General features: G+C 33.5%; 2 protein-coding genes across 2 annotated transcripts in view; both read right to left on the bottom strand.

Moving 5' to 3' along the window:
- Window positions 1–759: 759 nt before the first annotated feature.
- Window positions 760–21,697, bottom strand: LOC134236866 (intraflagellar transport protein 172 homolog). The gene is made up of 47 exons (XM_062719023.1): window positions 21,515–21,697; window positions 19,557–19,700; window positions 19,183–19,295; window positions 18,601–18,706; window positions 18,389–18,468; window positions 18,052–18,139; window positions 15,430–15,644; window positions 15,049–15,172; window positions 14,767–14,862; window positions 14,483–14,644; window positions 14,089–14,142; window positions 13,143–13,332; window positions 12,703–12,767; window positions 12,518–12,565; window positions 12,324–12,389; window positions 12,098–12,199; window positions 11,832–11,968; window positions 11,583–11,690; window positions 11,406–11,490; window positions 11,220–11,312; window positions 11,022–11,099; window positions 10,825–10,905; window positions 10,551–10,646; window positions 10,365–10,436; window positions 10,019–10,097; window positions 9,800–9,920; window positions 9,410–9,554; window positions 8,940–9,029; window positions 8,686–8,783; window positions 8,314–8,449; window positions 8,037–8,153; window positions 7,496–7,638; window positions 6,989–7,147; window positions 6,604–6,784; window positions 5,897–6,009; window positions 5,665–5,800; window positions 4,893–5,002; window positions 4,620–4,683; window positions 4,423–4,509; window positions 4,182–4,298; window positions 3,772–3,882; window positions 3,276–3,491; window positions 3,002–3,061; window positions 2,781–2,879; window positions 2,376–2,529; window positions 1,779–1,870; window positions 760–1,052 (listed from the first exon to the last, which is right to left on the bottom strand). The coding sequence occupies exons 1-47, from the start codon at window positions 21,551–21,553 to the stop codon at window positions 963–965; spliced, it is 5,160 nt and encodes a 1,719-aa protein (XP_062575007.1). The 5' UTR covers window positions 21,554–21,697; the 3' UTR covers window positions 760–962.
- A 3,056-nt stretch (window positions 21,698–24,753) lies between these two features.
- LOC134236833 (uridine-cytidine kinase-like 1) overlaps window positions 24,754–26,834 on the bottom strand; it is a gene marked incomplete at its 5' end in the record, with an annotated part of 7,075 nt that continues 4,994 nt past the window's right edge. The window contains 4 exons of the mRNA XM_062718968.1: window positions 24,754–25,080; window positions 25,219–25,317; window positions 26,023–26,188; window positions 26,544–26,666. Coding sequence (XP_062574952.1) covers window positions 25,040–25,080; window positions 25,219–25,317; window positions 26,023–26,188; window positions 26,544–26,666 — 429 coding nt within the window. The remainder of the gene's footprint in view (window positions 25,081–25,218; window positions 25,318–26,022; window positions 26,189–26,543; window positions 26,667–26,834) is intronic.

Below are 26,834 nucleotides of genomic sequence, written 5' to 3'. Positions count from 1 at the left end.
TTGTAGAAATGGCTTAGGCCAGGTATTCTTCACATCATGTATTAAAGAAGAAACAATGAAATATGGCCAAATTCATGTAAGAGTTTTGCATTATGATTGTAGAGCTAATAATTATTATAATTTTAATGATTGCAGCTGTCAGCTGATTTCTTGTCCATTTTGCATAATATTTATTGTGTCCATTGCACTGTAATTTATATAACCAGGTCCTTTATTGTATACATTTCTTTAAAGAAATGTAATTTATTAGGGAAAAGCAAACAAACCCTGAATAAAGCCTTAGATATTTAAGAAAATATACATGAGTTTTGTAAGTTTGCGGTTGTGGTTCTTTTTTGCGATTTTTGCGATACTTGTTCTAGCGGTAGTGTGATAATCAACATAAACCTGATTTTCAGTATGATGGACAGGAATATCTTTGAATGAATAAATTCGCATTAATGAATTTCAAACCTTTTTGGATTTTTTTAAGAGATAGGCATTTGACTTTTCATTACAAATCCTTTAACAAGACATACTATAGATCACTAAATTTTCAAAAAAAAACAAAAAAACATACTTTCGTATGGTAGACATTAACTCTCCATTGCCAAGACAAAATTTTCCGGAATTGTGGCTTTTTCCCTATATAATTTAATGGAATACTTAAAAATAAAGAGCATAATATATTTGCAAGTACACTGTCTCCCGTAATTATGTGAATATAAAGTTCTCACAAATAAAAAGTAATTTACAGTAGATTGAAAACGGCTTTTGCAGATAAATATATGGACACTCCTCCATTTCACATTTTTATTCAGCTCTATACACTTTATATAATAGATAACACTGAAAAGAGAAAGTTATTTCTTAAGGACGGACACATTTAACATCACAGTCAAAGGAACAGTTGATCAACAATAACAAATATCAGATCTAAAAAGCACTACAAAGTGACTTGATTTGGGAGTGGATACAATAGTTTACTGGAATGAATAACTTGGATTGGGAGTGGATCCACACCAGACTCCAATAAACTTCAGAATGTCATTCAACTCCGGGCTGTGAGAAACCTTAAAAGATAAAAAAAAATTATTTAATACAACATAAAATTGTCTTCATCATAAAAAATGTAACAGGTGTTCAATTTTCAAATATATTAGCCAATAGTTCTTAGAGACTGACATACCAGCCTGAACAAAAGTAAAACATGAAATTTTTCAATCATGTAAAGATGTTCTAGTTGACCAGCATTAAGTGTGCATAATTCTGAATGTATCAGATACATAATTTTTTTTTATATATATTTATCATGTTTGCTTGTCAGTGTTGTATGATCTCTACTATAACAAGCAAACAGAGTCCTAAATGCTCTACTTAACAAGTCATTGAGCATGTTTAGTAACATGCATGCCTTAGATCATGTACCCATTGATGCACAAATTTTTAAATTTGGTTCAGGTCCATGTAATAGCCAGAAACATAGCCAACAGGATTCTGTCATTAACTCATGAAAAATATTAAGCATCCACTAAGTCACAATACAAGTATTTACTAAAGGATATATGTACTACTTGTAATAATGAGCAAGAAATATATTTCATTGCTGACTCTGGGTCAGATATAGCATCTCATGCATGCCTGAGACTAAACACCCACCTACATATGCACGATAGATTCAAGGGTTTATTTTTACTGCTAGATCAACACATGTCTCCAATATTCTCCCTAAAATTTTGATTAGTTAGAGGTATAAGCTGACAGGACTCGAACTAGTAGAGCACTAGAAGATAAAATACCTTAGCAGCCATTATGATTTTGTTCCAGTCATCCTTGTTAGCCACCTTTCCTGGTCGTTTGAATTCCATTGGAGTTTTCAATACTGGATACCCTGCAATATATAGAGAAAAAAATAATAAAAATAAAAAATTTCAACAATGAATGACACAATTGTTTCCTTTTGCCTTAAGCATTTGATAGATGGAGGAGGTATTACTTATAAAGTAATCCTATCTCATGGTTCCAAAACCTGAGCAAATAACGAAAACAGAAATTTTTCTGACAAAAATTCTCCTTTCAAAACATTTATACTTATAATGTAATTTAAAATGAATTATATTTAAAAATAAATACACATTTTAAATGATTCTTCACAAATTGATAAAGGAGGTAATTTAAATATACTTGATTTCTTAATTTTACAATTGCTCATATAGCCAGTGCAGATTTTTTTTAACAATTGAACATTAATGATAAGGTAGTGATTTGTTCTCAAATTCAGTAGATTTTTCCATGGAAATCCTACAAAACATTTATAAAAACTGTAGGTATTCTCCTAAATGTAACTTATGAAAACAAAACAATGGAGAAAAAATTTTGACAAAAGGGGGACTCACCTGTGACCACACATGGTGGAGAGCGAATTCCTGTGTCTGGAGCGATCAGGGATGCCTCGTAGCAGTTACGCTCGTCTCTGGGTAAGACTTGTTCCACTTTCTGATCCATGGAGACAGCTAACACCCACTCCTTAACCTCCTCATGTTGCTGGCTCTGAAAACATTTGACATGCTGCTTTAAAATAGTTACTTGACAGAGCAACTCCATACTGTTTAGGTGGTTTATGTGTATTCACATCATTTTCTCTTTCATTTTTATAATTCTATGTATGGAGAGTTAATTATTATTTTTTTTACACTGCATATATACAAGTATATTTTTTCTAAGCAGACAGATATCATTTCCAATAGATTGTATGCTGAGTTAGGTATCTACAGACTTTCTAAAAATAAATCAAGACTTACTGTTAGATATGGCTTTTCTGGGAGTGGGATTTCAAATGGAATATCTGTGTCCTGGAAGTCGCTGTGGTCTAACATGTCTAGAGATCCTTCCTCAATAGCCTAGAGAAATAACAACATAAATTCAACTGAAACATTATTTATTCACAGTCTTGTAAATGTATGTGAATATCTACATGTGACTGCCAATTTCCTTCCAGCTACTGGGCTTGAAAACTGCTTACCTCTGAAATGTCCAGGTATCTATTCAAGAAAACAAAGGCTGCATTCTCCCAACCCACACTCTACAAAGGCAAACATTTAAAACTGATTAATATGGTATACTTATCTAGAAGTGAATTTTGCAAAAAAAAATTATAAGCACTGTCACAATTTCAAACAAATTTAAATGCAAATTGTAATTTGCAGCAATTATTTTGAAGATTAGTATAAGAATAAATTTTGTTTTATGTACAGTTTTCTGGGCAATACCAAAACATGATAACTTGTAATGAATACCCTGCACATCATTCCAGCCTCGTAGAAAGCCTTGTCGGCCGGGATTATGTCGGTGTGCCGCAGTAAACTGACAGCCAGCTTTGTGGCTAACTCCTCCAGAGATTTGTGTGGCTGGAATGCTGAACGGTTGGCATAGTAATGAGCAATCAGCAACAGGGACTCAAACTCGGCGTGCTGAGGGGAGTTAGCATCCGAACCCTTACTCATGTTATCACACTGCAGGAAATAACACTCACATTATACAAAAATCTTGACACAAAATCTTTAGACAAAATAAAATATTACATAAAACATTTTCATTTTGTTCTCTACTTTTCTGAAAAAATAGAAAATGTATGAAAATAAAACCACAACACATTTGCAAAAAGGCAAAAATAATATCTTTGAGATCAAAGAACAAAATTGGAAAAAATTTCTATCAATAGCTTTAAAATTAGACAATTTTATTCAAGAAATACTCAGTATTGCAACCAGTTTATTAAGTCTGGGTTCTTACCAAGTCAAACAAAACATCTCTCAGTTCTCCCCAGGTGTGGTAAGCATCTGGTTTGTTTAATCCTCTCATGCTTACAAGGTCACTGAATATCCTCTTGTAAATGTTAAAATTCTACAATAGAAATTAAAGAAACCAGTTAAATATTTTTGCAAATCTATGTGATTAGCTTCCACTTACATGTATTTGGATTTTGATCATAATAGCAAGTTTAATGTCAGATTGTTTAATCTCTTTTATGTGTTCATCCACTTGACAACTTTTCTTTCATATATTTATATTTCTCTTACATAAATATGTATGCCATAAACCTTCACAGATGTGACAATAAAAATTCAACAGAATTTAACATATTCATTAAATATATATTACCCAAAATGATCATACAATACTGATAATTGTCAAAGACATACCTGAGCATTAGCAGGTGCCCCATACTTGGCGTACACTTCCAGAGCTTTGCGACTGTCATTATTCTTTATTAGATGGGTGGCATACAGTGCAGCATACTTATGCAGAACCTTTGTATTCTGAATAAAATAAATCAAAAGGATATTGCAAGAGAACACAATTTTATAAACATCCTTAGAAGAAATATTTCTCTTTGACTCTCTAAAAAAATTTAATAATGAAATTTTTAATTCACAAATCTACCTGTTGTGCAGCAGTTTCCAGACATTTCTCCCATTCTCCTTTCTCAATGTACATATCCAAAGCACCCACAACGTCCACACTGGCAAGCTAGAACAAAGATTAAATCCCTTTTGAGAGCAAGTTGTACAGTTGGGAAGTTGCAGTAGGTTAAATTTTGTATCAGAAAATATAATACCAATAAACATAAATGCATGTACCTGTTCAGCCTTTCCTTGGTTTTTAAGACTGTCTTTATAGCGTTCATCAACATAAGCTTCCAATCTGAAAAAAATGGCAGTTTAAAGAGTTAAACAAATACATTTATCTGTGAAAAAAATTGTGTATTTCAAAATTTTATTGTACATGCACATTTTTTTCTCAAATAAAACTCTCCTGAATGCAGACATACATGTACCTATACTTATAATAAATTTGCACTACTTAGTATTCTTACACATAAATAGATTACATAACTGTCATTAAAGACAAACCTTGGTTCCAACTCCTTGGCCACCCTCTTAGCTTTATTCCATTCTTCTGCAGCAATGAACATGTCAATGGCATCCTTAATCAAGTCCACATTCAGGTATAGCTCTGCAGCCTACATACACAAAAAATAATGAGACTTTATAAAGTCAATAAATTGGATTTTGGACTTGCTGATAAAGTTTACTGAGAATTTTTTGTAGAAATTAATTTAGGCAGAATTCAAAATTCTACAGGAATATAACCTGACATTTATGAAATGTTTCTCTCTTTTTGAGGTACATTTGGTTTAATTTCTTTAAATAATATATTGATATATTTGCCCCCACAAAAGTCAAATTTTGAAAACTTCCTGAAATGTGCTGAATTCAATAAATTGTATGAGAAATATAAATTAACAGAAAATATTATAGTGTCAAAGCAGTGTATTCACAATTTTTGTTTATATGACGTCACAAACTAGTCCGATTTTACATCCTTTTTCAGAAAGAGGGAAAAAATGAACAATTTTCAACAATTTTAGCTTTAAAATTTATAGAGCGCAATTTTGTTCAGGAACGATATCGACATATTTCATTGATATTATCATTCTGCACATTATATCAAAATATTAATCCTGTTGTCAAAATATGTACATTTTTCTGTAAAATTCATAAAAAAGAAATTTAAGTCATGGTTGTGACATCACATATGGCGTCATTACTTATCTGCTTTGATTATACCTTTTAAATCTATTTATATCTCCATCAAAGTTTGATCTCAGTAAATCTGATTTACCTTCATCCAGCATTTCTCTAACACATTCCTATCATCAGTCAAATTTGTGGTCACTTTAAGGTAGCATTCCACTGCCCTGGCATATTCTCCTGATGATTCCCATTCCCGGGCCTGTCGTACCATAGCCTCAATTCCACTGAAACAAATATAAAATGTACCATTAATACATGTACTGACATCTATACATTATAATTTCAAACTTAGAAAATTAACCTGCTGAGGATAGTCTCACCTTTGACCTCCTTTGTCAGCCATTTCTCGTTCATACTCATCTTGTAAGTGTTGTAATTTGTGGGGAATATATTCCTTGCATACCCTCAGAGCATCTTGCCACATGCCAGACTCCTGTAAAATTATATAGTAAAGTTGTGAAATATTTTCCTTCAAGTTGCAGCTAATTCTATGTATAACCATGACATCTTAACATCTGTTTTATAGGACTTTTGCAAAGAATGCTGACTTTAAAAGTTGACTATATACTTCCACATATAAACCTGTGCCATGTATGGAGGTAAAAAATTGAAAATCGATAAAACTTTTTATATAATAGTGGTCATTGGTATGGTGTTTGAGGCACTACCATGTAAAAGGTGGTATTAGTTTTTGAATTCTTAATGTGCAAATTATATTTGCTTTATTTCACCCCTTCATTTTTGCTTAATTAAATGTTGAGCTAAATATTTTGCAATAGAGATTTTGTATATTGTCCTGGTGTAAAAGTAAGCCGTCAACTCTAAAAGTCAGTGCTCTTTGCAAAGTCCATTAGCAGAGTATACCTTATACAGGTACATAGAAAAAAAATTTCCATGCATGGTTTAAAATCATTTTAAAAGTTGAAATCTAACTTCATACAACTGATTTTACAAAACATCTTGAACATTTTTTAAAATGCATTTCTGTGTACATAAACATTTCTGCTGGAAATAAAGTATAGAGTACCTTATAATATTTGACAGCCAGCTCCGGTCTTTGGGCACGTAACAGATAAGACTCAGCCTTAGCGTACTCCTTCTCCTCAAAGGCAAATCGAGCCTGTCCTACAAGAACATCAGCCACTGAGTCTGGGTCACTCTGCTCAGCAACTCGCTGGGCCGAGTCCCAATCCTGGTTATGGACATACCTGGATAGGTCAAAATTACAGTATAAAGTACAGTGAACACATGGAAATATTTCATTTCCTTACAGAAATGCATAATTTATTAAAAGTGCATGTGCAAGACTGTAAAGCCAGGAACTGAAATTATATTTACAAGGACTGACTTTTAGCAAACATATCTGACTTGAAGAATTTGCATAAACAGGTATCCTTCTCTGAATGACTTACATAAGGACGGCCTCCTTGGGTTTTCCGGCCTTGATGAATTCAGCCTCAGCCTCGTGGAACCTTCCCTCATCCTCCAGGTACATGGCATGCTTCAGATGGATCTCGGGGAGTTTGTTCTTGTTGGCCAAACGTGCCAGCTCAAAAGCAAAGTCAAAGGCACTGAAATAAAACAAACAACTTCAAATGACTATACAATATTTCAGAGATAAACATTTAAACATCAGAATACACAAGAACTTTTTGAAGATTAAAGGGGTGAACATTTTTAGTAAAATCATTAAAACTTTAAAGATATACCTTAAAAAATTAAAATAAATATTTGGGTAAAATTAATTGTAAATTTAAAGTAAAACTTTTTCTTAATTGAAGAAAAACCCCAAAAAATGTTCTTAACTTGTAAAAAAAACTTAAGTAAAATAATGTAAGACATTTAGACAAGCTGTAATTTAAAGATTTATGGACAACTGATAACATTTCATGTAAATTTTTGAAGCACTGTACACTCACCAATTCTCTGAAGCATACTCAATGGCAGCATCCACAAGACCAAACTTAGCCAGCAGTTTGACAGCAGAATCTCCACCCAGACTTTTAGCCCACAGATAGGCAACTTGTTTGGCAGCAGTGGCCCCTCCACTATTCTTAGCAACCTATTTATAAACAAGTATCATTTACACCATTTTTAATTTCTTTCTCTGTGAAATTGATAAATCTTCAAGTTTAGAATTAAGATGTAACTGGTTTACCTATTTCATACAAATTGGAATTGCTGTACATTCCAGTTTTTATATGAGATACGTATCAAATCTCTATTTTTTACTCGTTGCTATTGCATAACTTCAAGTTTGACCTCTGTATACATAGAAACTTTTATTGTCCGATAAAATCTGTTCTTACCCTTATTTAAATTGGTGAATTCAAAGACCACAGTATTATATGCTACACACAATTGCGCCTGAGCAAATTTCAAACATAACAAAATTTTTGGTATAAATAACACTGGGCCAAAACTACCCTTTCTACAGTATATATAAATGAGTCCCCTCACCCTATGTGCCTCCTCCCACATATCCTGTGATCTGTACATGTTGACGGCAGCCTTCCAATCTCCAGCCTCCAGAAAGTGGTGCTCAGCCTGTCGTAGATTTCCCTCTGATTCCAACTCCTGTTAATTACAGTCATACCAGTTTTAATTTGTGTATATTTATGGAAATTTATTATGAATGTACATATTGAGGATAAAACCATTTTAGGTAGCAGATACAAACCAAAACATCGTAAATTCATACTTTTGCAAATTAGAGAAATAGAAAATTGGTCCTTACCCTGGCGAGGTGTAGGTGTGTGTCCTGTACAAGGTCTGGGTGATGGACCTTCACCAGCCTAATCATGTCCCCGTACATCTTATGTTTCTTATACATAGTGATGGCCAGGTCTGGCTCCTGAACTGCTACATACAACCTGAAATCAGGACAGTCAGTATTACAGATAGTCAATTAATGCTTCTATATTCATTATGTGTAACTTGCTAAATACACAATATATTGTTTATATCATGATAAAATCTCCATCTTTCAATGTTTATAACTCCAGAATATTAACTTTAAACAACAGTATGATTGTGCATATGCACAGCTGTATCCGTAAATTTTCCATCTCAGTGCCTTAGGATCTTTTTATATATATATAAATCTAACCTTTCAGCCTCTTTGAACTTGGCCTGACTTTCCAGTTGACGTGCTTGTGAAATATACAGAGTGGATACATCATCTGATTTCATGTAGGTGGAGGCCAACTATATTAATAAAAATTAAAAAATATATACCAGGTAGATTTAAATTACCCACTGCTAATACTGCTGGAAAAATAAAATTCAAAAGAATCACATCAGCTGGCTTTTAAAGAAGTGCTTGCCCTTTTTATGAAGACCTATTTAATACAAGCCCTTTACCTTGTGTGCCATTTCCCATTTTCCAGCATTGTTGTACATGTCCACAGCTTCCCTAGTACAGCCAGCCTCCACGTAGTATTGTTCTGCTTTCTGCGGATAAAAACACAAATCTTTAAATTTTTATACTTTCTTCCTTTGAATTTCAACTGTTAACTGCTTTCCATGCTTATTAACCAAAACTGGACAATTTTTATAGCATTGGTTAATTTTATGCATTAAAACTGTTTTACAACACAGTAGTAGTAGTAGTAGTAGTATTTATTTGGCATCATGTCATCATACATAAAACAAATACACATAATTATACATAATCTTATGAAAGATTTAAACTTTTTATAAATAAATAATTTCCATGCTTATTAACCAAAACTGGACATTTTTTTAAGCATCAATCAATTTTTTCATTAAAAGTCAAAAGTTTTACACACACACTAAGAAAGCATCAAACATACAAAATGAAACACACACACCTCATATTCGCCAATGGAAGCGTAGTGATCTGCAATCTGTTTGTAGTATTTGGCAGACATGGAAGAGTCCTGTATCTCCAGAATCTGGACAGCCTTCAGCCATTGTCGAGACTGAATGGCAGCTTCTACAGCTTTAGTTGTGGCCCTGAGAGAAACATACCAGTTTTTATTTAATAATTGATTCATTGTAGTGATTTTGATAACATGTACATGTGCATTTTAAAAATCAGGTACACAAAACACTTTCAGCTACAGTAAAAAAATCTTGATCTCTTTAATGACTGACAAAAATCAATACCTTGCACACACATCATATTTAATATAACATAAATGTCCTCTGAGTACATACAGTACTTTGATCTTTTGGATTATTGGAACTATTTAGCTTACCCGGCCTCTATGTAGTGGTTGATGGCAGCGTCTAGCTGTTTCTGAGAAGACAAATAGTCTCCCCATTGTTCCTCCAGCTTAACAACTTCTGCTGGGAAAGCATAGCGAGCCAAATCCACAGCTGTAAGTTGAATCAATATAATAAATATACAAGATAAAGTTTTAAATGCAATTTTTCTAAAATATGTTAAAATGCATAAAACATTATCAAATTTCTACCTCTGCGGAAAGCATGTCCCTTCTTGAAGCACTCCATGGCCCTGGCTGTGTCCTTGATTTTTTCATACATGTCACCAGCCTATTATAACAAAATAAAACAAAAACCCAGTGAGCTTGATGGTCACAAAAGTATCATCAAATCCATAGCTATAATGACAACCTACCACTTCATCCGGATTATAATTTAATTAGTGTGTTCATTAACTTTCAACTAACAAATTATCCATATGTGCTGAAGTTAGTGATTTCAAGGATTCTTGTTTTCTTTGAATGTCTGAAAAGGATTTATATACATGAATGTTTCAAATTTTTTAAAATCATTTTATACTTTTCACAAAATACCTACCCTTTCATATAGCTCTCCTTTGATCAAAGCTGAAGCAATTCTTGAAATCAACTCTGAATTTGACATTAGCTCCTGCAAAAAAAGGGAACATATGAAGAAATTTATGTCAAATGGAAAATTCAACATAAAACACAATTGTACATCTTGACTAATAGAAACAGAATACACTGTAACATTTCCCCTTACTTCTCTACTTGTGGCTAGCCTTGCAGCCCTGGCAGGCAGACCAGCCTTCATGTACAGGTTAATGGCTGCCAGGTAGTCTTCTTCTCTTTCTTTAAGCTGTACGTAAAACAAGACAATCAAGTTAACTGTGTAGGTAATTCCTTTCTTCATATTTCAACTTGTAATATTCTACAGCCATTTTTTATACATATAATCTTCACACATCACAACATTTCTACAAAGAGTGATTTGACTTTTATATACACTGTTCACAATAAGATATTTGACCCCTGACCTCTCCGGCGGCTTCCTCCTGTCCTGTGTTGATCAGCCACTGATAATAACTCCTCTGTAGATTGTCTAACTCTGGATGCATCTGTATTTATAATTACATGTATATTAAAAGCACATTTTAACTGTTAACAACGTTTCAAATAAAGTTTCTCTACAACAAAATCAGTTCAATTCATAAAACTTGATTTGTAAACTGACCTTGGCTTCAGCAACTTCAATGGCTTCATCCCACATGTGCATCTCTTGGTACATTTCCATAGCTTCATCCACATGATTCTGCAAAATACAAAAAAAGAATATAATTACGTTATAAAGTTGTATATTGCATCTTCACTTTATACTTGTTTGCACACATGTTACCAGAATAATACAGGCTATCTGGCTGCATTTTCATACCTGTTCAAGAAATATGCTCTCTGCTTCTTTAAATCTCTTGTCCATTATAGCCAGTCTTGCCCTAACTCTGTAATGGTTGAATCCATCGCCACCCTACAAACATCAACACACAAATGTTTCTCTCTATCTAGATGCTGACAGTGACAAATATTTTCAATTCATTACACCTCTTTATTGTACACTTACCTTTGTCCTGGATATTTCCTCGGCAAGTCTAAAGGTCTCCTTCATGTACCGGGCTTTAGCAATGTCCCCCAGAGCAGAAAAGCATCTGAAAACATTTAAAATATGTTGAAAAGAAAATTATTATATATTATCATTCTTCATGATGAAGTATGAAACTATACACATGTAGGTAAATACCTTTCTGCTATATGAAGTCTTCTGTCCTCCATGGCCAGTTTGCTCAGAGTTTTCCACATGGCCTCAGTCTCTGGTGACATCTCAAGGGTCTCCAAAAATGACACAGCTCTGTCCAAAGAAACAAAGGCATGGAATCAATCATCATGTTTCTTACATGTTATATTTCCATAAGCCACTGAATTTATGCATAAAATAATACATCTTGAACAATCAAGAAATGGTTTTTATCTGTATAATCATATTCTTCACCTCTCATAGTCCCCGTCATCAATAGCGGTGCCGAACTCTATCAGCCCCTCGTCCAGTGTGTAGGAGATGGTCTGTACCCCCTCCTGTACCACCACCTCCGTCTTACCATCAGCCTTCTCAAGGTCCACTATGTCTCCCTGTAAAAACAATAATAGAATTCAAAACAAATATTCCAACTCTCATTTTTTTTTACTTATCTGATGCTGTGTAAGGTGTAAATTTTACCTAAGATTGCAAAATTATCATCTTTTTAATTGATTTTTCACCTTAATAGAAAACATGGTGACTCTCTCTGGAGCGTCAATATTGTACCAGATACACAGGTTTCCTCGGTTCTGGGCCACGACCACATCACTTCCTGGTACCCACTGTTAACAAACCAGAAAGGGAGATTTCATTATAATACAAAAATATGGACGTACAGTATTTATTTTCAAATATTTTTGTATGTATTTGCAAACATTTGAAATACAAAAATGTAAGACTACTCACCTGTACATATGAACAGTAATTCAGTATAGTTGTCCTTTGTTGTGACTCAATGTCATACAGGTTCAACTGCAAATACACATAGGAATATAACATTAAACAAATAATTTTAAAACGGGTAAGTATTTCATTGAAAAACAGATTAAACAAATATTAATCTTTAATTTTTTAAAAAATATTCTGAATCTAATGCAAACCCTCATTCTCTTGTCTCTAAATAAGATCTTTCTACCAGTTTCATTCAACTGAAATAAAAATAAAATTCAACAGATTGAAAACTGCAGTATTTTCAAGTGGTATTGTAATTGCATGATAATCAATAATATTAAGCAACACCTTTTACATTCATCTAATTAAATTTCACCTATTCTTCTACTCTTACCTCTAACCAGTCAATCTTGGACTCATGGTTCACCTGGCCAAGGGTCATTCCTGTCACCAAGTCCACTGTAGGTAGAATAAGGATGAAATATAAACATGTGAGCTGTACAGTCGCCTTTCAAAATCCAGAATGAAACCAACAGATTTGCTTCAATTATTTTTCTTCTTTTTTGTATATTTTCACGTTTTTTAGCAGAGGAATAAAAATCTGAGAACATGAAATATTGCACAATCATCTTAATTTTGAGGGGTAAATTTTTGTTAGCATTCAAAATTATATAGCTTTTTATGGATGTAATTTTGTGGATGATTAAATTTATTGTTCATAAGAGTGTAAATTTTCTGACTAAGGATGTCTTTTGAAAACCCCAAATATTGGTCCCATGAACAGTGATGATTCTACAGACTTGATTGGCTAGTTTTAGTTTAACATGTAATTACTGATAGCGATGGTCTTGAGGTCCAGTAAGTAGGCAATCTTCTTGTTATCCTCCACGCCCCTCTGTTTCCTCTCGTTCAGCCTGACGCTGATCAGGTGGGGGTTCATAAACTCCGTCCTCACGCACCCCAGAACCTCGTTAGCTCCGTACTCTATGAGGGCCAGCTCCCCCGCATTGAAGATCATGCAAACCTTCAATTATAAATGTTTTCTGATTTTTGCATATAAGCAATGTTACTCTCACTTCTTTTATCATAAATAAAACCATATTGGAAATTAATCACAATACAAAATGTGCGTCTTTTTATGTAAGGAGCAAACATAGCTCACTTAACAGGGGTGTGCAATTACCATCGCCCGACGCCCGGGGCTACCAATATTTGAGGTCGGGCTATCGTAAATCTATATTGCGTTAGCCCGTCGGGCTAGTAAATCTAAAATGAAAGTAATCGCATATTTACCTCGACTGAATTGATGTACAAGTTAACTTTTTTGTACAATCATAATCTTTGAATCGTTTTAAACTATATGTATTTTGTGTTGCTATTGCCAGTCATCTAAGTGATAATTGTAGTCGATAAAATAGGGAGAAGTACCTGACAATTACAAAGCGCAAACTATTTTTTGTTTTATTTCTTTCAAGTAATTTTTTTTACCTTTATGTTATTTTAATCTTATACATATATTGTTTTCAGTAGTTAATGGGCTAGTGACTGGCAACCTCGGGCTAGTAACTTTGTTACTGCCACTAGCCCGACAGGCTAGTTACTTATTTTTGTAATTGCACACCCCTGCTTAAAAACATATAATTAAGAAATAAAATATCATTTTTAGAGTTTCTTTGGGGTATGACATGAAGTTGGTCACATGATCAAAGTCTATAATGCCCGCAGGTTGTTTTAACAAAGTTATAGGAAAAGGGGGTAATAAAATCAACAATATACTTACATTTTCATTGTCAAAGTAATATTTCTCATTTCCTCCTGAGCCTTGCCATGGAATCTGATAATAACAAATATAAAAATAATGAACAAAATTTCTGCTTCTTCCTAGAAAAACATTTTTATGAATCTTTTTATTTATGTTTCTCTTAAGACCTAGAATAAACTCATATTATTTCAAATGGTTCTTTAAAAAATAGAAGCACAAAAAAGTGGAGCAAACCCTCACAAAAGAGCACATCAATCTCAATATAAATGATCACATCCAATATTCAAGAATTCAGACATTACCCAGATAAACACAAGCACGCTACTCTAGCCCCTTTAACTTCATTGTGAGGGGGTAATTATAAACACAGTAGAGCAAAAGAGAATTAAATCAAGCCTCAGTTTCAGTATACCTCACTGAGCTTGTTTTGCTCCAGGTCTCCCAGTAAGATGGTGTCTGAGGTGTGAGCCACTAGGTACCGATCCTTCCCCATGATACGGACCTCATCAATCTCGTACCCATAGTGAGACTTAAGCACCACTCTCTGACCACTCGACAAATTCTTCACAATCACCTTTGAAAGAAACCATACATTCCAATTCAATAAAATATAACTATACTTCAAAGAAAGCATAGTACTTTTAGAACACTTATAATATGGAAAAATATTCAAAGGGAAATAACTCTTACTCTTACCTGACTGAGTCCAACATGGGTCATTTCAAACTTGTTCTTGTAAATGGTTCTCTTCAGACAGCAATCAAAAATTTCAACTCCCCCACACAAGGTGCCCTATTTTCAAATTAAAATCGTTAATCAAATATACCTAAGAATTTACAGCAAGTATGGCTTTACAAATTCACTATGAACTGTATAAAAACTTTGGACAGAGAAAACACTGCTATGAGACAAAATTTCATGAACCATCCTGTATATAGTACTAACACCCAGTAAAACCATCCAGTATAAAGTACTTACACAAGTAACCCTGGAGCCGTCTTTCTTCCATGCCAGAGCAGTAATGGTATACAGATTACGGATCTCCTTTAGCTTTGGTTCATCCCACATCTGTCTCCTTGGGCTCCAATTCAGAACCCTTAACCTGTACATAGAAACGACAGATAATGAATCAACTATTTATCACAACAATGCCAACAGCAGTAACAGGTGATAAAACAATATTCAATTCTTAGTGAAGGATTTTGCCGTGTACAAGTTTTGAAGTTCTGATAGCATTTAACATTGTTAGGTTTCCTGACCAATTAACATATACACTCTACTCAAAACATATTTGTTAAATATGCATATTCATACATGTTCTTGTTTAAATGTTTGCAGTTCTGACTGTTTTTTTCTTACTTGTCAAAACTTCCAATAACTATTGACTGTCCACTTGGGCTGGACACAGCGCATGTAAACTCATGTTCATCTTCCTCCCGACTGTAATCAAAGTGCTGGAAACTCCGACCTTCACGTCCGTACGCAATGATTCTCTTGTCACATCCAGCAGCTACTATGGAATTCTGGGAAAAGGCCAATGCATATGGAGGACACGGGTGTGTGCTTATCTTACCCTGAAAAAACAGAAATGACATAACTATTCAGGTTCAGAAATAAAGCTGCTTAAAGATGTGTTTGCATGCAGGTTGTTTACTAAATTATAATATTGTTATGCACATACATAGTTTACATTATGAAAGGCTGAAAGTTAAAGATTTTGCAAATAAAATGAACAGAAAATTTGATGATGATCTCCTAATATTAAATAGGGACCTTTAAAAAGGATAAGAGTTGACAACTAGAAATTTTTGGCATTAGATATATGATATATTATATATGTCACCTTTTTCAACTTTCCCAAATTGTCCAAGTTTCCATGTTTAAACTGATAGTTTTAACTTTCAAAAGTTATCATTACAACACATATGCCATTTTAAACAAGAGACCCATGGGCCTTCTAGGTCACCTGAGCATCATGCAACAACTTTCTAACCATTGAATTTGGTTCATGTTTTAAACCAGAGGCCATGGCATTTACAATTTTCAAAGAGACACCATTGCTTATCATAATTATACACTTAGCATGCTTACTTTAGTTACTTAATACCCAGAGGAAGATCAGAGTAACGAAGAGGAAATGCATTCTTTTTATAAACAGTTGTGCACCACTGACCCTGGGGCCACATATTTCAAAATTTTATTTCTTCATAAGTGGTTGATTAATACCAAAGAGCAGATTTCAAAGCATTAATTCATTTTCAGACCATGTAACACTCCCCCCCCCCCCCCCAGTGCCCCTGACACAGGGACCCTGAAATTAACCATTATGTAAGAGAAACATTTCTTCATCATAAATCTGTACTTAGATCATTGGCATAATACCCAGGAGCAAAGGAAAAGATTTTCAAAGATTTTCAAAGACTTCATGCATTTTCACTATACATGTATATACATTTATAATCATTAGAAACCCTCCCTAACACCAGATCCTCTGACCCAGGGGCCCTAAAATTCAAAAATTTGGAAGAGGCATCCTTCCTCATCGTAACTATGTACATAGTTCATTGGTTTAATACCCAGGAGCAGAGAAGAAAATTTTTAAAGTATTACTGTATTTTCACTTTATAATCAAAAGAGCCCCACCCCAACTCCAAAACCCTCAATCAGCCAGGGCCCTAAAATTCACAATTTTGGGAGAAGCATTCTTGCTCATCATAACTATGTACTTGGTTAGTTTGTTTGATATCAAGGAGAAGAGAAGAAGACTTTAAAAAAAATAATGCATTTTCACTATAAAATCAATCAAGCCTTGCCCTAACAACACTACCCCTGACCCTGGGGCCATGAAATTCACAATTTTGGAAGATGCAGCCTTATTCAACAGAATTATGTACTTCGTTAGTTTGTTTGATATCAAGGACAAGAGAAGAAGACTTTAAAAGAAATAATGCATTTTCACTATAAAATCAATCAAGCCTTGCTCTAACAACACTACCCCCAACCCTGCATGGGGCCATGAAATTCACAATTTTGGAAGATGCAGCCTTATTCAACAGAATTATGTACTTGGTTAGTTTATTTAACATTCAGGAGTAGAGAAGCTTTTCAAATAAATACCCCCGGTAATGCATTTTCACTATATCATCTATTTAGCCCCGACCCAGCTCTAGAACCCCAACCCTGGAGTCATGAATTTCAAAATTTTAGTAGAGGACTCAATGCTGATTACAACCATGTCAACAGCTTGAATGCTTGATGTCCAAGAGTAAAGATGAAGATTTTTAAAGATTGCATTAAATTAAGTGGTTATGGCCCCATCCCTCAGGCCCCAGGGATCATGAAATTCACAATATTTGTTCCCCTTCACCCACAAATGTTTTATGCCAATATTGGTTGAAATTGGTTAAGCGGTTGCAGAGAAGAAGATGAAAATGTTCAAATGTTAACACATGATGCACACCGCACAACAACGGACCAAAACGGATAGCAATAGGTCACCTGAGTTACAGGTAAAATACAAATGTGTAGAGTAGTATACACTTCAGAAATGTTCCACAGCAGACAAAATTTGACTTTCCTTTTCTGATAATTGTTTCATTGTTAATTGCCATTTAACAGTGATGTGTGAAATCTGACCGGTTGTTGGCAACTTTGTACCTGTTAAAATTGCTCATGCATATTGCTAAGCATGTGGATATGATACAATTGGCCAAATTTTGAAGCATACTATATACATGTACCAAAATTATTTAATACCTTTCATTTTATTAATTTAATGTGTCCATAGGGATGCACATTTATTAAGATAATGCATCCTGAGCAAAATTCATGTGTTAATTTACACAGAACGCACATCAAAATGAATCACTGACTGGATAGGTCACCTGAGTGACTCAAGTGACCTATTAAAGTTAACATGTACAAAAAACAGATCTGAAGGACTTGAAAAAAAAAAAAAACATTATTTATTTTGAACTCTACCTGGGAATCTCCAGAGCCTTCATCGTCAAAGAAATACCTCACAATGGCACCATCAGCATGGCCAGACAAAAATCCCTTGCCAGAGGGACTGAAAAAGATTTATTCCATTTATAAGTAAAAAGTTATATGGGGACAATGGTTCAATGCAATTTTAAAATTTTAATTGGTCACAGATAAATCACAGGTAAATGGCTGGAAAAGCAACTAGTTTGTGAGGTTGTCTGAACTTGAATCAGTAATAGTATTTTTCTATATACCGGTAGTTATAACAAAAAATGGAAACCAAAAATGTGTACTATAAAAGCTGGGAAGATTTCTTAAAATGAGTCTGACTTACTTTGAAGCTAGTGAAACCACATAGGACTCAGTACCATAAATAGTAGAAGATTTGTTTGTCTTTGTGTTGGCAGCTCTAACCTAAAAATAGTTGTTAGTTCATACAAGTCAATAAATATTAACAAATCAATAATTGTTAAAACAAGGTAGAACAGGTAGAAATTTATGTACATATTTTGGTTTGTGATGTAACAAATATAGAGTAAATTTTACCTTGCCATCTGCCAGTCCAAACACAATGGGTTGATCCGGGGGCCAGATAAGACAGGTTACAGCACTCTGTTGTACAAACTTGTTACAGATTACCTTCTTCTCTCCCCTGGCCACGAAAAGTGGAGAATGTTAAAATGCATATGATAAAATTTTTCATGAGTGAAAAACATTGCATCATATTTCAATACTCCTGTACTTTAATAATTTTGATATTTACATATACATTTATAAGTCAGGGCATATGCAATCTAATTAAAATTAGATGTTACACTAACATCTAACAACATCCCATAGAGGGTCATGTCAGAGGTAAAATTTATAACAACTCTAGACTTATTCGCTGAAACAAATTTACGATGATTTTGCAGGCAATGATTTGATTGGTCAATCATAGAATTTGACTTCTGATGTGACCCTCTATGGGATGTTGTTCGATATTAGTGTAAAGAGTATGCGAGCAGATCTAACATCTAATTTTAATCAGATTGGAGCATATGCAATTTATTAAAGCATTATTATTTTTTTTTTTATTCTACTAGGGTTATACTAATTTTACGGAAAAAGAAAGCACACTATCCTTACCAATCCTCTCCAATTTTATACACATAGATAATGTTGTCAGTTTGTCCAACAGCAATTTTAGAAGAGTCTCCAGAGAAAGCTAGTCCTTTCACTGTGTAGCTTCTTTTACCATACTTAAATGACAATAACAAAAGAGGGTTAAGTTCAAGGTTTTTTTTTAAATTATATCATATTATATTAAAAAAAGGCCTTTATAGATCATCCATTTTTCAAAATGCAATTTATTTCATAGCTTCATTATGTTTTCCTTTTTAATTAACCTTCTTATTAAAATTGAATCTCAATGCAATCTTCATGAAGTTCACAGGGCAATGATTCAGACATTTGAATTTACACTATGAAATGAGATTTTCATACTCAACTGACAATCTTACCTTGGCATCTGCTGGTTTTGTGGAAAATTTATCTCTTTTTTCCCCTTGTTCATCAAACAATAAGATCACACGGTCTGATGTACAAACTGCCATCTTTTGGTTGTTCGGAGCCCAAGCAATGCAACATATCTTTGCTGCCCCATCCTTAGAATCAATAGAAATTTTGACATAAGCCCTGCAAACCTATTAAGCATGACAATGTACAAAACGGAGTATGTTAATTTTATCACAGATTTGCAGCTTAAAATAATATAAGCAAGAGGCCAATGGGCCACAACACTCACCTGATTAATTCTACTCATGCTGTTCTTCACCTAATCCCCCCCCCTCCCCCTGCAATACTCATTGTGACCACATGTACATGATCTACCACAAGGGGCAATGATTTGAATAATTTAGAGGCTACACTACCTCAGGAAGTTTCCACATAAATTTCAATTTTTCTGGCAGAGAGGTTCTTGTTGGAGAAAATTTTCAAATATTTTTCCTCTATTTTTCAATGTAAAAACTCTTATCATTCTCTATTGTGACCCCACTCTATCCCTGATGACGTGATATAACTTAGAATCTACACTACCCAAGGATGCTTTCAGATATTAAGTTTTATCTTTTATGTCTCGATAGTGTTTTTTACAAGACTCTTAAAGATTTTTCCAGTATGTTTCAATGTAAAACTTGAATTTTCTAATGTGGTCCCACCCTACCCCCGGGGTCATGATTTAAAATTCAGTCATTATTAGTTTTTAACACTTACAATATTTATTGTTTCACTTTGCATATATTTCCTTTTAGCTGTACATATTTACTTCTCAAATGTAAATAATTTTCTCTGTAATTGTTCCAACATGAAATGTCAATTTTGAAAGTAAACAGTATCAGAAATCTGACAAATGTGATCTCTTTGAAAGTCTCTTATCTAATATTTCTGAGTATTGGCATAATTCCTATACTTTCCAAAACTTTTCAAGGACAGTTTTTGGGGTACTACTAAGTAGAGTACGCTAGAGTATGATAGAGTACTTCAGAGTATACGCTAGAAAAATTGTGTAATTTAATACAACTGGACTGTTTATTTTCAATGTATATACATACAACTTGATTAAACAGTATTTTAATATAATATTGCAATATTTGTCTCAAATATTTGTTTTTTAAGCGATATTTTGACAAGAAAGCAACATTCATAATTCAATGCATTTAACAGTGTTATTAACACCCTGATCTCGATTACTATGTTATTTCAGACTTATTAATTTCAACTAAATTTTATTTCTCAAAAGTTAAATTAATTGCATTACTTAAAATTTAATATTTCTCACATTAACAATGAAACATTTTTGCATATCAAGTTAAATTAAATCGGGACCTTGATAAAACGATAAAACTAAACCTGAAATAAAAAATTAAAATAACTTCTAAAATAAGGAAAACATACAAATTTCATTTACCGGTAAATTTATATTTATTATGTTAATGTAATATAGATAAACATATAAAAAGCAGTTTAATTGCTTTACATTATAAAATTTTACTAGCGTACTCTAAAGTACTCTATCATACTCTGTTTAGTAGGACCGCAGTTTTTGTAGACCTAATGGCCATGTGTTCATCTATGGATTAATCTCAGTTTTTATACTATAAGGAATACCTGTATCTTGATGTTTAGGCCTATACTATAACTAACCAGATAGGCAACATTTAGAACCATTTTCATTTGCCCAAAACTGAACACAAATACTTTATTGGCACAAAGACATAATTAACACAATAAAACTAAGTTTATTCCAAATCAAAACAAGTCTGTTTTCTGATGAAAGTATATCTTTTGAATTCTTCCATAAATTCTCAAAAATAGTCGTTCAACGGATGATTTATGGTCTCTTGCTTTTTATACTGTACGCATGAAACAAGATAAATATTTTGTTGATCTTTGGTCTAAAATTTTCAACAAAACGTACCTGTGGTGGTAGCAAATTTTTCAAATGTTTCAACTGCATGTTTGCAGTTTCAAATTCCTCAACCTTCTCAACTTCTAGTTAAAATAGCTTTGTCTTTTATCAGGACAAGTGTCAACCTTCTCTAAGCCGATTTGGATTTGTTTGTGGAATGCTAAGGAAGGCCTCGTTTTCGATACTTATCCGCAGATCCGTAAAACGAATTAGATTTTAAAATTTACCCAAGAAAAATAAATAACACTCTTAAAAAATACTTTCACGTCGTTGAAGGCTAAAAACACTTAAAATACGTTGCAATTTTCAAAGAATTTTATAATCTATTACATTTCCAACTGGATCTAAGAATTTGAGGGGTGGGGTTAATATTTAGTTGAATGTCGAACTCGATTGTAATACAGAATTTTAGGGGGTCATGGGCGACAGCGCTCACCTGAATCAATGTAGCCTCGGTGTTCTTCATGAGCAGATTTAGTCTTTTAGTGTTTTGCTGTTTTTGAGCAAAAGATAAATATATAAATTTAGCCACGTAGCATCAATTTTCAAAGGGGGGGGGGCAACCTGAGATAAATTTTTTTTTCTCACCTGAAAAAGTCAGTTTTCTTTTTTAAAGACAAGCAAAAAAAAAAAAAAGAAAAAGAAAAAAAAGTTGCCCAAACTCGAAAATCGTATTTCGTGGAGGGTGGGGTGGGGGTGGGTGGGTAGAGGCCAACTTTTTTCCAATACCAACTTCTTTCAGTACCAATTTTTTACACTACATTTTCCTCAACATAAAAAGTTGGGGGGGGGGCAACCAACTGAACTTTTCCTATAGTATAATTAAGCCCCCCCCCTTCCCGTTGCTACGTGCCTGAAAATAGTTTTAACGGATTAGTCAGATATTGCTTAATTTATAATCATTTTTCTTTGTTTTCCTTTTTTAAAAAAAGATTGTCATAAAGTACCTGCTGAACAGGCACGTAGGGGAGGGGGCTGTCCTCTCCCCACTTTTTTTCAAATTAAATATTTTTAACCATTTAGAACGTTCATTGAAAGGCTGGTTGACCCCCCTCACTCTTGTTGTCAGTTTAACCAATTACTCTATTCCCACCCCTTTTGCTCATCAAAATTTTTTTGTTGTTCCTTTCCCTGGCCCCTCCCCAACCTGAATCTACACTACCTGAGGATGCTTCCACATGTTTCATCTTTCCTGGCCCAATGGTTCTGGAGAAGATTTTTTAAAAAGATTTTTCCTATATTCCTATGTATAACTTTGATCAGCCATTGTGGCCCTGCCCTACACCCGAGGGTCATGATTTGAAGAAACTTGAATCTATACTACCTAAGGATGCTTCCACATGAGTTTCATCTTTCCTGGCCCGATGGTTCTTGAGATTTTTAAGATACCATTAATTTTTCATTAATTCATAATCATCTCCCCTTGGAAGAGGTATTGGTCCTTCATTTGAACAAACTTGAATCCCTTTCAACCAAGGATACTTTGTGGCAAGTTTGGTTGAAATTGGCCCAGTGGTTCTTGAGGAGAAGATGAAAATGTGAAAAGGTTACGACAATGACAACGACAGACAAAGGACAAATTTTGATCAGAAAAGCTCACTTGAGCCTTTGGCTCAGGTGACCTAAAAAGGCCACTCAAATTCTTTCACAGAAAGTAATAACAACTATCAGAATTTAATCTTCATTATTTTTTATTTTTTGGCATATACATGTATCAATTTTGCACGAATGGCAAAATATTTGTACAATATCATGGTCCCAGAACAAGTTCAACATTCAATCAACTATTCTGAGAAAAAAGCAGATTTATCTTTCACCTGCAACATATGATCATTAACAACATAACATAGGTCTTCTCTTAAAACAGAGCACACATAAACATTTGTACAAATTAATCCACATCAAGTTCATAAATAATCCATACACAGAATTCAATTGTTAAGGCACATCCATAAAGGTATGTACTGAGACAACATTATGACGTTACATTTCTATCAAAACCCTGACTACATAATTGTGTTTCTTGTCTTAAATCTCTCTTAAAGCCCATGCTGTAAAATATAAAGACCACATTTGTATTTAATCCAATAAAACTTGGGAAACATCTGTGAAAATAAACAACAGCTGTACAACATAATAAAGCAGACCTATCTACAAGTATTAAACTCCAGTGTCTATTTTCCCCAAAAATTTATAATAAAACATGGTACAATATCTGGCAGTTTGCTTACATTTACGGCAGAAAGAACACAGACTGGAAATAAGATCAAATGCCACTAATTTTCACACATATATATACCCTCAATCATTTCAAAAACCGACATTGGCAATGATTAGATTTTTGTTGTTTTGACACATATTTTTTGTAAATAAAAAATAATTAAAGGACGGCATTACAAAGCAAATTTATAAATAAATGCTGGAATTGTTGCAAATATAAAGAAGTGCACAACTTTAAACTCCAGTCATTCTCTTCTTTGTCTACTACACATGTATATAAGCTATAGTAAATAATACACATTGTTTTTAAGTATTTACTATTGCTCTGAGGAGTTATTCGTATGATAAAGTTAATATTATGTCAATGAGAACATCCCCATTCGCAATAAATAAAAGGAGACTTTTTTGATGGAAAAACTTCTCAAAAAGATGGTTGAAAGTATAGATTTTATGGTAAATTTACACGTGATTGAACATTAAAACAACCAAATTAAAATAAAATCAGTCTGAGGTAGACACAAAGGAACTTGATCAAAAAAGTGGAACACAAGAGTTGTTTGATCATTAATCAAATAAAATATACTTCACAGTCAGTAAAATACAATACTTTTGATATTTCTAAGTAATTTTAAACATATACATGTATGACCAGTGTATTCTTTGAATATCAAATATTTCAATTATCAAATACATGTAGTACATGCACATGTATATAAAGCAAATCATATCTTCACATTCTTACACATTCGTTCTCCTACATAATGATCAGAGTAAAACACAAGGCACAGCTTCTTTTGATCAATATTAAGACATACACTTCTTTACAAGCTTGTTTATGGAATACTAGCATAAAAAGTGCAGTGAGAAAAATTGAAGAAATACTGTAAAATCACATATTTTCGTGGGAACACATTTTCGAGGTTTGAGAAAAATATGAATATGTGGGGATACAATTTCGTGGTAGAGAAGTGGTGAGTAATAATGCATATTAAATTTTACATTTCGTGGTGGTCATATACTTGAGGGTCTCTCCATACCTTGAAAACAATGAAAATGAAACCTCCACGAAAATTAGTGACCTCACAGTAATATGTATTCATGAGCCTGACAATGAAAAAGTAGAATGAACTGGCCAAAAAAGGGCTTTAAATCAAAATCTCTCACAGCAACTTTATGACACACAAATAATATACAGTGTAATAAAAACATTTCCCATTTACTGCATGTGATGTGAAACTATTAAGACTTGGAAGCAAGATTGAGCATTGTAGACAAAAGAACAGAGAAAAGAGCCAAGTCCTGCAGCTCTCCACTTTATGAAAAATCAGTGCCAAAGTAGCGATCTCCAAAGTTACCTGAAAAGATCAGAAACATGAATTACTTTTAATATACAATTTTTAGAATCTCTGCCAATAATTTCAAAATCAAATGCCACATTTCTTTAATATTTTTGAAAAAGAGGTTGAGAGGGTACAATTAACAAAGATACCAACCTATGCCTGGTAAAATATGGAATTGTTCATTTACTTCCTTGTCAACTGCAGTTGTGAAAATTTTTACTTTGGGGAATGCATAAGCAACTGAATGGACACCTGAAAATGATGCAGGTAACAATAAATATTTAAAATAGTGATACATTTACCTACACTAATATGCTTCTGTTTACCTTTTAGTGTACCAAGCAAGAATAAAGCACAGAATTTCATATAATGCTACATTAAAATTAAAAGACCATTCTTCAGTATGAATATTTTACAAAACAAAACAAAAGTCTTTTCACACAGAATATACAGGTACTTATGATATATAAAAGCTGCCCTAACAACTGTTCAAAATTTATGCCAAACCTGCAGATTAAAGCTGTTCAAAGTTTGACAAACTCAAATGGCTGTCAAAAATTTTGCTTCCCGAAGAAAGGTTTGGTCAGAAGAATACAGATCTGAAGTAAAATATAAAAGCCCTATCACCAACTATTTAAAAATTATGGTCATGGTTAAAGTATGGTAAAAATTTGTAAAAGTAGGTCAAACTGAGGTCAAGGTCAAGCCACCAAATATGTTGGTATCCCAAAGAAAGGTCTTATCACAAGGAATATACATATAAAATATGAAAAGCCCTAGCCCACCATTTAAAAGTTATGAAGAAGGCTCAAGTTTTTACAAAAAAACAGATAGATGGACAAACTAAAAACTAAACTAAAAGCTCTCAAAATCTTCAATTACTATATATGGATATAAAATACACAAAATTGATAGTCTTAAAAAAACCCCAGATTTTATGTCCATTAATGAAGTGACCTGTTTCTGCCATCAGTAGGGACAGAAGGGTGATGTTTTCTTCAGGGACGTCATGATCTAACAAGACTCGGATCGCCATCATGGCCGCTGCACCTGTTGCCACGGTAGCATCCATCAACATAACATGAGATTCTTTAATGTCCTTTGGTAGACGGAGGTAGTGTAACTGTGATTAGAAACAAATATGAAGGTTATCTACTCTAGACTAATGGAAACAATTCATTTCAAGGAATTGAGGGGTGCTAGAAACATACATTATACCATATGAAATTTGATTCAGTAACATATGGTAATCTTTTATACCAAAAATTTACACTTATTAGCCAAGGAAAAAAGAATTTTTTGTGTTTCTTACTTCAGCACTACTTTTAATTAGTTGCAGAATGTAAGATTTCTATTAATTAACATTTTTTTTATTGAAAGGTTACATCAGTGAAGTTTTCTACCGTGGACAGAGGAAGAGAGACTAAACTATTGGAATCTTATACAACAAGGCTACATCATGTTTATTGGGTCATTACCTCTGGTTCACCCGTGTCTAAGTTGGTCTGAATTAGAATTTTTCCCAGCCTGATGTCCTTGCACACTTCACATAGAGCCTGTTCCATTGTCTCCCCAGCTCTCAATATAGAAACTCCACAAATCTGTAAACAAGACAGTCAAATATTGCTTATTCTTCAATCCAATGTTAATGCATATTAATATAGGTGTTCATCTTTTCTAAATTCTGAAAAATGAGCCAAGTTTTCAAAATAAAAATAAATTCATTTGCATCATGCTTTACTATCAGTTTTATAACTTTCATTTGTTTT

Source organism: Saccostrea cucullata, unplaced genomic scaffold, assembly GCF_032062105.1.
Source record: "Saccostrea cucullata isolate Sc308-1 unplaced genomic scaffold, CSIRO_AGI_Scuc_v1 ctg12, whole genome shotgun sequence".
NCBI lineage: Eukaryota > Metazoa > Mollusca > Bivalvia > Ostreida > Ostreidae > Saccostrea > Saccostrea cuccullata.
This window is presented reverse-complemented; position numbering and strand designations above follow the sequence as displayed.